The 12008-nt window shown below is 48.4% G+C and overlaps 1 protein-coding gene across 1 annotated transcript in view; it reads left to right on the top strand.

Moving 5' to 3' along the window:
• Window positions 1-3276: 3276 nt before the first annotated feature.
• Window positions 3277-12008, top strand: part of LOC112564167 (BMP and activin membrane-bound inhibitor homolog) — a 45639-nt gene continuing 36907 nt past the window's right edge. The window contains exon 1 of the mRNA XM_025238803.1: window positions 3277-4711. Coding sequence (XP_025094588.1) covers window positions 4648-4711 — 64 coding nt within the window. The 5' untranslated portion in view covers window positions 3277-4647. The remainder of the gene's footprint in view (window positions 4712-12008) is intronic.

Raw genomic sequence — 12008 nt, 5'->3', positions numbered from 1 at the left:
TTTCGTTTTTGTTTACAATTAGTGTGCTTGCTTCCTTTTATGACAGACTTGATGCCGTCTGCTCCTTACTGCTGCTTCCTTTTGACAGCTAGTGAGTGACAAGCACCATCCACAATAAGCTCCAGACCTTTACCAACCAATGTCTATGCCATATTCTGGGAATAAGATGGCCTGAAAAGATCTCCAACAGCAGCCTGTGGAAAAGAACCAGAATGCCACTAGCCAAGACCTCAAAAAGCGCAAATGGGGCTGGATAGGATTCACACCCTGAGCAAACCAAATGAACTTTGCCAGGCAGGCACTTGACTGGAACCCTCAGGGGAAGAGGAGAGTTGGGAGACCACAGCAGACTTGGAAAAGAACAGTAGAGAGCGAGGCAAAGGACGTGGGAACCACATGGGTCCAACTAAGGGGCTGCCCAAAACTGATGTGTTCTTGCGGCCCTATGCTCCTCGAGGGGTAACAAGGATTAAACTGCTCTCTCATTGCCTGCAATCCCTGCGTGTCCTGGTATCCACAGCAAGACAATCTTCGCTTTCTGAGTCAGCTTGTTGATGTTGTTCGTCATGAACTATAGTATCTAGTCGGTCTTACTAAAGGTGAACGCTTGATTGGGCTGAGAGTGAGTCTGTGAAGAAGACGGTTTTAGTTTTTAGGGGGATGACGGGGTAGAAGAGTCTATATGTAGCGATTAGAAGAGTCGGGGCTATAAAGAATAATTTGCCCCCGGGTGCTGACGTGAAGACTGGTGGCTGGCCAGGATTTTATGTAGATGCCATATCCTAAAGTTTTGTAGTGTTTTCATCTCAGTGGTCGATAAAGATAACTGGATAGGATTTGAATTCAAGCAGCAGCCTCCATCCGGGCTATACACCCTCTACACCAACCTCAGTCCCCATAACTGCAGCGTATAGTGCCGCACTTGTGGAGTGGCGGCCCCTGGTCGTATGTTGTGTTGTAGGAAGCAGTGACAAGGCACCAGCCGGCGCTACTTAATATTTTATGGTCGCACTGCAAACCCACTTTTTTCAGTTCCACCCACAACAGTTTTGGACCACCACAGTAGCTAAGGGGTCTACCCAGTTATGTAAGTCTGGACCGTGTCTGGGTGCCGTAAAAACAAAGAGCATTTCGAAAGATCCGTATTTGTTGACCATGTTTCCGAATTACTCTTTTTTCTTGGGATGTGCTTTTCATCTGAGTAAGTTTGTTACGCATAAAACGACCTTTTAAGTAATGTGTCATCAACCACATCAACAGCCTTCAGTTCCGAAACAGCCCGTTACTGACATTATTTTAAAGGATAAAAATAACGGCCATGGGAAAGTTTGCCACTATCTTCTCTGTGGCACAGTTCCTGCAGCCATCCAGCTTCCAGAGACTGAGGTCACTACTCACTTATGACATCACTCATCTGTAGGTGGCGTTGCCAGCAGACTTCCCAGCTCGCTGCTGACGTCATTGTACACCCCTTCTTGCAGGAAACCAACACACACACACTCTCCTCCTTCCGCTAAACTGCCGTACTCACACACCCTTTTATACCCGACAGCAGGAGGAGACTAGGGGCGATCTCCCTCCGGCCTCCACCCGTTCCACCACCACCACCACCATCACCACCACCACCACCACCACCACTTAATATAGCCATTCTAGCAGTCTCGGCTCCGGAAATGAAATTGATTCTGGATCGCAAGACAGGGCATTACGGGTGGATGGATGGTGCGTGTAGGGGGTGGGGATGGAACTCAACAGACAACAGGAAAAGCGAAACTGTGAGGGTGGGGGGCTTTGTTTCATTGTTGGAGGAGACAGTGAGTGACGTCAACAGAGGAAGCTAACGGAAGGCAAGGTGTGGTCGCGCAGGCGAGTGGCGCAGCGCCGCTGTGCGGCGGGCAGCTGGCCACGTTGCCGGCAACAGGGAAGACAAGCAAAGAGCATCCGCGCGCCGCCAGCAGAACGTCAGAACGACGGGCGGCGCGAGCTGGGCATCTGCGCATGCGCGCGAGACTTTGAGGACTGGATGAACGACTCTAATGTCAGGAGTGTGAGGAAGGGAGGAGGAAGAGTTGGCTTTGAGGGGTCACGGCTGATACACTGCACAGCTTGTCTTGAAACTTCGTCTGGAACTCTTTGAAAAGGTTTGGATTAAGTCCTGTCGGAGGGAGTTGGGGGAAATAAAGTTTAGGGTAGGGGTGGAATGAACTTTGGGGGAAGGTCAAACAGGAGCGATCAACGATTGTAACTACCCCATCTACCCTGCAAACTCTTCTTGCCACACCCACTCTGGTCCTTCATTGCCAAAATACAAATTAATGTATTTTTGTGACCAACCATGTCTCAAGCCCTCGTGATGTTCAGCTAACAACAAAGCACAGGTACACTAAACTTATTTCACCTGTATTCTAAGTTAGAGTTAGAGTCTAACAGTTTGTTAGGACCAGACACCCAGGTATGACATCAAGATTTCGGCAGCTTGCGGAAGTTCCTCAGAACTCGGGGTTTGATTGTCGCGATTGGAAGAGAATCAGAGTCTGATTATTTGACCCATGACCGTTTGACATCATCGTCACCTGAACCTGTCGAGTGTCTTTCTGTTCTGAACCCTGATGTTCTTCAACTCCATCTGCTTAGTACAGCTTCAAGCACTACCTGATGGCGAAAAAAAATAATCAAAAAAGGTATATTTCTGAGAAAGCAGTCTACAATAGTCACACACACATATTGGTGTGACCGACCCCACGTGACAGCTAATCATCACACGCCAAACGGGATGACAACGATTATAGTCGACCACGACATCGACGAGGGGTTAAAAAAAAATTTACAAAAAAATGTGGAGGGTCGAGGTCCTCAGGTAAAAGAAATCCTCATGTCTGCAAACAGCCCGCCACACCTGAGTGGGAACCTCCTGAACCTGCCGTCTCCGGTGCCTGTTGCAGGCACACAGCGTCAGTCGCCGCCCGGGCACTACAGAAATCGTTTTGTGATCAGTATATCAACACAGGAGTAAAATCAACAGAGCATTTAGCCTGACAGCCCACATTGCGCTATCGGGTAGGAGCCCGCCGCCCTGGCGCCGTCGGCCGCACAAGCGTTAATAAACATTAGCATAGCAAGCCCCGCCCCCGCCAGCCCCGCCCCCTCCCTTTCTCCTACAAGGGGGGGAGGGCTTGTTTCTACCTTTACGTCGGGGGGGAAGGTAAGGGGGGGGGCTGTTGGCGCGGTGGCTGGGCGGTCGGGCCACAAGGTAACAGGCGTGTTCCACAAAGAGGGAGGCGAGCTGGAGGAGCGAGGCTGCGAGTTGGCCAACAAGGGCTCTAAAAGGGGGGAACAGTTACGTGGTCATGCCTCCGTTATGAGAGCGTGTGTCGTCGTCGTCGACGTCGACCGACGGTGGGGGTGTTGTTGTAGTAGGAGGCGCTGCGTCGTGCTGGCGGCAGGAGGAGTGAGTGCTGCTACACACGGTGGAGGAGGGAGGGTGCTCCGAGGAGGAGACAAGGTTTTTAATCAAATTCGGACGCAGGAGCCGGGAGTTTACGTATACAGGCTAAATGGCTGGCGAGGGCTGACGGGAGGAGGAGGAAGAGGAGGAGGAGGAAGAAAAGAGAGAGAGAGGTAGGGAGGGGGAGAAGGCTCGGTCGCCGCAAGTGAGCGTGGAACAAGCAGCGGGGCTCATCGCGAACGTTAGAGTAGGGGCCAGTTGTTGTTACGGAACACTACCAAACAGTTGCCTTTTTCTTCACAGCGTTTGGGATTCCCGTGTGAGCGGAACGCCACGGTGAGAGAGAGACAGAGAGAGAGAGACCGAGGGTTGTGCGTCTGTCTGGATGACCAGACTGATAACAACGAGTGATCATCGCACGTGACGGTGGCTGGTGGCGGGGTTGGAGCAGTGTTTGTGAGAGAGGGAGAGACAGCGGGGCGAAGAGGATTGAAGTCGAGCGAGGCGTCGCCGAGCACGTGAAGTTTTCTGCTCGACTTCTCTCTCTAACCTAGTCGAGCTTGCTCTCTCACTCGTCTCCTCCCCAGCGCGCGTGCGCGTGATGTATGTGTTCGGTTTATGATCCCCCATCACCTGCGCTGAGTGTGTGACAGTCGCTGTACGAGCCTCGGGAGGAGGATGTAAACTGTATGACAGCTGCCCGACAGTCTCGTCCGTGGAGCAGACGGAGTTGGCCACAGTGGGGGGAAGAGTTTGACCCTTTCGTGACTGATCACAGTCAGCAGTCGCCGGAGCCAAGCTAACAATCGCTGTCATCCTCTCGTGTTGTTGTTGAACAGAGTGACGTGCTTGATGCTTCATCAACGAACGCTGTCATCTCCGTTCTTCTCATCATCATCATCGTCGTCGTCGTCGTCTGAGGTTGTGACCTGTTGTTTAGCAGTCCGCAGAGATAACTGTGCACTCGGCTCTCCGTTGGCGGCGGCGACAGCGACATCAGTGGGAGGGTAGTCGATACGTGACGTACGGCCGCATGTTACCCACGTCGTATCGGCAGCGGTGACGGACGCTGCCGCGGCGTTGAGGACTGACGGGGAGCCGGTGCTGATGTTAGTGGTGGTTGAAGTGTGGATTTACCTGCAATCGGATCGTTGGGATAACACCTTAGTGTCGTCTGCTGCCCGGTGAAGGCAGGTATACCGATGGAGTCCAGCTCCTACCTGCTGTTGCTGCTGTTGATGGGATACTGCCTGGCATTGATTGAAGGTGAGTTATTGACTGCGACTTTGCTGCTGTACACCTTTTACATTATTGAAAACACAGGTAACAGAAAAGTGGAGGGTGGAATCCTTTTAAAACTCTCCAGGCATGAAGGCTGAGGTATTGACTCTTACTGTACTGTCGCCAGTGTCCGGCAGAGTTGCATTCTCAGGGGAAATGAAGTGTCAAAAGCTGGCTTGAAACAAGTTACTGAGGACATGCAAAAGATCTTGCAGTTTCTTTATCCTTCAGATGACTTCTAGAGTGGAAATTTTCTAAGGCTTATACAACACTTAAGATCATTTAACAAGATTTTCTGATATATAGTTTAGACAGTACACAAGATTTAAACCTACACCTTCGGTGTGTTAGACATAAGAGATATGCATCCATTTCTTCTACACATAAAAAATAATACATATATAAAACTATCAGTAAATCAGCAGGTTGAGTCCCCTCTATCTGTCACAAATATTCCAGTCACTTTCTGGCTTTACCAATTTAACCTTTCTCAAAGTCTTATTTGTCATACACATCTTCTGCTTATCTTTTCACAACTAAAAACTGTCCTCCATTGGTTTTGTGTTCCCCTATTCCCCACCATCCCCTCCCCACACACACTTCCTCACACACAAACACTGAAAAAAAGAGAAAACCCTATATGTTCTCATGTCTATGTGCATAACTGTACCACATATGTACCCAGGTGACTACCGCATGCCTTACAAACAGAAAACATTCTCCTGGCCACCCCCACGAACCATTTGTGCAATGCCGTTGTCTTGGAAACACCCTCAAACTCACAACGCCTTTATTCCTCCTCTGAAACCGTCTGTCAACTGTATTTTCCATACCTGTCAGCCTTCTGACAGCCATGGTTGAACCTCCAGTCATTGTTTGCTGTCAGTTCTAATAGTAATAAAGTCAAAGGCATCCCCCTCTTCTTTGTTTTACTCATTTTGCACTCTCACATTTCTCAGTTCAAGCGCGTACACGTCTAGCAAAACTGTGGATTCCTTAGTAAATTCACAGAAAAATATGCATCTCAAACAGTATCAAAAATGAAGGAAGGAGGAGTATATCAACATTCAGCTGGAGAGCAAAATAGCTGCATGGGAACATATCAGAAGCCGCATTTACATGTAATGGTTGTGAGGTAATGTTACAGATTATCACAGTTTATTTTAGCCCCCTTCTTTTTGTAATATAGTTGTTTCAATCTCAAGCTGCTGTTTTCCCTTTAAGCAATGAAAAGTCAGTGTTAAAAAGGAGCATTTTTGTGGCCTCCCTGGGCTCTAAGCTAGCCTTATGGTTGATACAGGAACTATTGAATGATAGAAGACTCATAAATAGTCTCAAAAATCGCCAGGACTTAAAATTCACAAAAATGTTTTATTTCTTACTTTGAACTCAGATGTAATAGTGTGGTATAAATTATGAAAATAATATTTTATTTAGTGCTTGAGTAGTTTCGAGATGAGAGCTAGAACCAGGAAGGTAGTTAACATCCTCTACACCACGCTAGCTATGTCACTTAGGACCGGAAGTTTCGGGTGGAGAACATAATTAACGCATGACAGTTTGGCAAATTGACTTTCATCCTTGTTACATGTCACCAGCTTGGCCACACTGACCTGTATAAATAACAATTACATTGACTGAATAGACTGGTCAAACCACATTACAACATTGACTTGCTTTAGTACAACTCTATAAGTATTCTGAGTGAGACCCAAGTAATGCATTCTGTTGATGAAGCACCATCTGTTTTGGTCCTTTGCTGACCATTCGAGGCCAAAGCGATAAACTTTGTCAGTAACACAGCGTCTGTCTCTCTCTCTCTTACACATCTTTGAAGACACCTTTCTTTCCTTCTGGTCCTTGTCCAGAAGACCGGAAGACAGCACCCGATGGCGAAGTTTAGTTGCAAGTCTTGTTAGATCGGCTTGAGGCATCCAACTGTGTTTTGTCTGGTGGACGTGGCCGACCCAGCAGGAAATTTCCTGGAAGGGCTCGACTTTCAGACTCCGTATTGATGGCCAGTCCTGCGCCGATACCACATCCCCCTTTGAACCCTGAACCGTCCGTCTTCCATCGCCGCCACAGTGAGAGTCGCCGCCTGGAATATCTAGCAACACTGGGGACGACAACTCTGTGTGGTTTCGCCGCTCAGACTTGAGTCGCCATGTTGTTAACAGCGGGTAATGTTTACCATCACCTCTGGTTTCATGTTCACTTTTGACCCATCGTCACCTTTCCCTTCCCGAGTGGGTTGGAGGGATGGAGGGCAGGGCATGAAGAGACGCAGAAACGGAAGGGCAGGAGGGGAATAGATGAGCAGATGATGAATCTTTACACACCATTCAGACGACCAAATGATGGGTCTCTTCCTTCCGCATATGCGTTTTTAAATGATGGTGATGATAAATCTTTGTCTTCGCATCGTCGCCTAAAAAAAAAAATCTCAATATCTCTTCGTGAGGGAGTTGGGGAGGTAGGTGAATTAGGACAGTCGTAGAGCGAGGTGCTTTTCTCAGTCTCCGTGTAATGAATGATTTCTCTACCGCGGCTTTAGACCTCGAGTTATTATTCAAGGCCTCGAGTTCTCTCAGGGGCCATAGCCATGGACTGGAGGCAAAGTTACCACGGAGATAAACAGCGCTGGAAGAGTAATGGATACTTACAGATAGGAATAGGTTAAAGTGCAATTTCCGGAAAGTCTCCGTCTGTCTGTGTTTACCAGTTTATTAGCATACTTAAAGGCAGCCTGCATACATCCAGTATGTATATGTACCCTTTAATAAGTGACCTTGTCCATCCTTCATCCGTCTCCCACTCTATACTTACTGTCGCAGGGTTGTTGTTGCTGTTTGTTTACCTGAACCAGGTTTCACATCGGTTGTTTAGCAGGAACGGAGACACGAGCTTATGACAAAGGTCCTTGCTTGTTTTCTGCCCTAATCTTCTGTGTCAGCAGTACGAAACACTCGTCCCTTTTTTTTGTACCGCCCCCTGTATGAGCAGCCCCCTGTCCCCTTGTATGAGCAGCGGGCTTTAAAGAAAAAAAAAAAAATACAAGGCCCCACAAGGACTGGCGTCTGAAGCAGACCAAGTCCCAAAATGAGAGAAATCAAGTTAGTTCTGCGCGGTCAGGTGCAGCCATGACTACTGAACTGCTGCACATCCCAGGCAGCGGCAACCCACACCATCGAGAAGTAACCGTCGTCTTGGCTTCTGGAGCAGTAACCGAGACAGGGGTGGGTTGAGGGAGGAACGGTGAAAGACTCGACACATGCACATGGATCTCAGTCATCACCTCCCGTCTCGCTCTTCTGTGCATCAGACCGACTCGAATGCTCAGGTTGGGTGGGGTGGTGGTGGTGGTGGTGGTTGTGTGGAGGTGGGCTTTTTGAGGAAGGGATAGAGGCTGCTTCTGCAGGGTCTACACCGTGTGCTGACAACATGTATAAACCTGGCTGCGCAGACGAGGTAAATGCAATAAGTTACATCAAGGCACACGATGACGAGGAGTTAATACCCAATCACCTTCTGGTGATGAAAGATAGTTGCGTGAAGATTAATCTTCAGAGAGAGAGAGAGAAGATTGCCAATACCTCGACGATCAAAGGATGACTGCTTGAACGTTATCCTCCTTCCCCCTACTCTCTTCTTCCTTTCCATATTTTTATACTTCACAGTATTTCAGCCTCCACAGCTCTTCATAAATTCGTAAGACAGCGACCCCCAAGACAATGAGGTAAATAATGAAGAATGAATATGTCCTGGTTTTTGTCATATCAAAGCGATTTAATAATAATGAAAACCGAAGATTTACTTGTGCGTATTTATAACCTCTGACCTCTCATGTTATGTAACGTGGAGAGGAACACGGCGTTGCAACGTCTCCCCTGCTGTCTTTTGTGAGAGCACGATATTCACACACTAGTTCTTATTCCTCCTATCATCACCGCCTCCTCTGACATGTTGTCACAACATTGACAAAAACTAATCCAACCTATAGAAAGTTTTTAAAAAATTTATTATGGGAGTTAGTGTAGAGATCAAGCTTGTGTGTGTGTGTAGGGACACGGCAGGAGGTTGCTGGCCCGCCCAACAGATCCTTTTGGCTGGAGGGTCGGGTGCTCTTGTGAGTTGTGGCGACGCTCACGAGGTGGCGCCACGGATGCCGATGGCCCTGCGGCAACAACCACGACATGATGCTGCTTGTTGGTCTGATGGTGCGCAAAGGCTTGAGAAAACATTCAACACCGAGATTCTTTCAGCAACATGCAGCAAAACCAAAAACAAACAACAACATTAAAAAGCTTTGTTATTTTAACACATCTAGCTTGATGTAAGTCGAACGACGTTTTACGAGATCATTATCATCGTCGTCATCGTCTTCCTAAGGCTAAGTGAGACCAATCCATTAGTATGTGCTCTCTGTTTATGTATTGGGGAAGTAATGACGATCGTGCAACGGAACCCTGGAGAATGCAAGTCTCGTATCACGCACATGACAAAAACAATTTTTAAAATCCTCTTTCCCTTCTCAAACGCATAATCGCACGCACACACACGCACTAACACACAGACGGTCATTGTAGCAAACTTTATGGCGATTAAAGTGGTCGCAATCGGTTTGTGGAGGCCATATTGTGAATTAACATGTACGTGTTTCTTTTACATCTACAGGAGTCGCTAAGTTCCTTCTCAGGCCATTCTGCTCCCCTGGCACCGTCCCTTCCTCGCTCCATATTTCCTCCACTGCTCTTTTTTTCTCTCCCACCCCCCTCTCCCTCTCACACTCTCTTATTCACTAAAAATATGCAGCAGAACGGCCGCGCGAGCGAGAGAGATTAGATAACCTTTACTTTCCTGAGCCGTTCATTCAGTTAAATTAGTAACTCCGAGATAAGGGAGTCAAAGTTGATCCCCGCCTTGCCTTTCCCTCCCGGTGGCAGATCTTGGGGGAGGGCGAGCTGGCACTTTTCTGTGAGCAGATTCGCGAGTGAAAAAGTTGTTAATGACGATCTGCACACTCGCTCGACTTTGTCGATCGAAAACCACTTTCTTATCTTTTGGTGTTGTAGGAGTTCCCTGGGAAATTAATAAAAATTGGAGGTTGGAGGGTTGGGGAATGGGGGAGTTCTCTGTGTGTGTGTGTGTGGAGAGGAGGGGGAGTGCAAAAAAGGAGAGGGAGGATCAAGGCGTGGAGAGGTGGCGGTGGGAGGGCAAGAAAAAGAGAAAGAGTGGAACGGATCTTTACAAATGACATTGATCGCTAGTGTCGTTAAAAAAAATGGAGGAAAAATGAAACAGCTGAGGAACCACCTGCCTCTCCAACGAGTCCATTTTCAAGCCGATCAAAAGCTTATGTTGACCCTGCCCAGGGCACCAACAAGTCGGCAAACAGACCAGGTACATAGACACCCACACGGCACACGCATGCACGTACAGCACGGACACACATGCGCAGACACATGCACACCGTCATCTGCAGCTGCGTTAGTGTCAGTCGGGTGAAGTGTAAACCTCGCATAAACCTCGTTAAAATGGCGATTAAAACCAACGGAAGAGGTTTGAATAGGTGATAATGGCATTGATGCGAAATGCAAAGCTGTTTTATTCTATACTCACGCAAATGCATCCGCGTCCTAAGCATGCACAAGATTATTTTATCCCTTCTTTCCACTCTTCTTTGCTAACAGGTTTGTCTTCTACTCAGGAAAGAATATAAGTTATTTTCTTCGCACACATAGGAAGAGAACCAGCGTAAAGGTGGAGGAGGAACTCGGTGGGTGTCCCCCTTACAAGTCCTTGACCCCGACGGTGGCGGCGGCGGATGACGACGACCGTCACTTACGTTGTTGACTGTCTACTTCATTATTTTTCCGTTAATCCACCCGCAGAGTGGCGCGCTCTAGGTCTTCTATCCCCGACGAGGGCCTAGAGGGCGCTTCCAGTCCCGCCTCACTCCCCACGTGTCGTCTACCTGTCGTCCTGAGACAGGTTAGCCACTCGCAGCTCGAGACATGACATACCACGACACGGCAAAGGTCTTCTCACTCCAAAGTATTTTTGTATTTTTTCAAAACTCTCTTAGTTTTCATAACGCTGTTTCCCTTTTTACAGAGCCACACAACAAGTAGTCCCCACTCCACGGCTTAAGCCAGGCCATCCCGCGGAGTAAAATTAATGATTTTCAATTCCGGTTAAACGGACTGACGTCAAAATCCACTTTGGTGGCTGTGTCGTCTGCTCGCTGAAAGACTTCTTTGACCTGCAAGGTCGGACGCCTAACGACTGAATCCCCCGCTTCGCGTGTCACGGCCCCTACTCCACCCCTCTCTCTTTCTCATTTTTTTTAAGCCACCCCTCCCACCCGTACCCCGAGTTTGTCTGTGCACGACAGTCACCCGCAAATAGCTCTTGAATCAAAAAAGTAAAGAGTATGCCTTCGCGGTAGGACGGAGGAGCTGAGGAAGCCAACTGTAGGAGAGTTGTCGGGTGGGTTGGTGGGTGATAGAGGGTAGGGGGAGATAAATGTACGTTAAAGTGGCTTGTGGGGAGATAATAGTCCCGGCTTCCTACCGTCAGACTCGAGTCAAGTTTTCGCTGCATTCCTGCAGGTACTCGACTACGCCAAGAGCTCGCGAGCTGCACATCCATGTTTTGAGAGTGTGGTCGGCCACACGCCTGGTACCCGGAGTGCACATCAACGGAAACTGGCGGCGGACCCAATGAGGGTGTCCCGCTGGGAAGCGACTCACCGAGGTCGCCATCCTGTTGGGAGGGTCCATGTCATGGGCCACACGTCGTGTAAACACAACCTCCGTCCTCCCGATAAACAAACAGTGCGACTGCTCTCTTCACTCTCGTGTCTTTCAGCGATCGCAACTCGATCAAAAGGCGCGGCTTGTTGGAGTCGAACCTCACCCTCAACCCTCCCCCCAATCCGTCACCAGCATCTCACCTGTTTCATGCACGTGAGGAAAATAGACTAAAAGAGGCTGGGAGAGGGAAAGATGAAGATTTAAACATACATGGAATTAATGTTGGACCGTTAGTTTAACTAACTTCACAATCCCTGACTTCTGCCGTAGTTTATTTTTCTTGTTTTTTCTGTAATAGCATCCGTAAGAATACAACCAGTCCTATGGAAGATGCAAGAGTTGAGTTGATCCGGTTCCATGTGGAACATAGGTCTTCGAAGTTCTGGCAGGGATACGAACCCGATACAGAAGATAGTGACAGTGGTGATCCCGAACATTCTGACATTCTAATGGACTGGTCTCATCAT

The sequence above is a fragment of the Pomacea canaliculata genome, linkage group LG5 (genome assembly GCF_003073045.1).
Source record: "Pomacea canaliculata isolate SZHN2017 linkage group LG5, ASM307304v1, whole genome shotgun sequence".
Classification (NCBI taxonomy): domain Eukaryota; kingdom Metazoa; phylum Mollusca; class Gastropoda; order Architaenioglossa; family Ampullariidae; genus Pomacea; species Pomacea canaliculata.
This window is presented reverse-complemented; position numbering and strand designations above follow the sequence as displayed.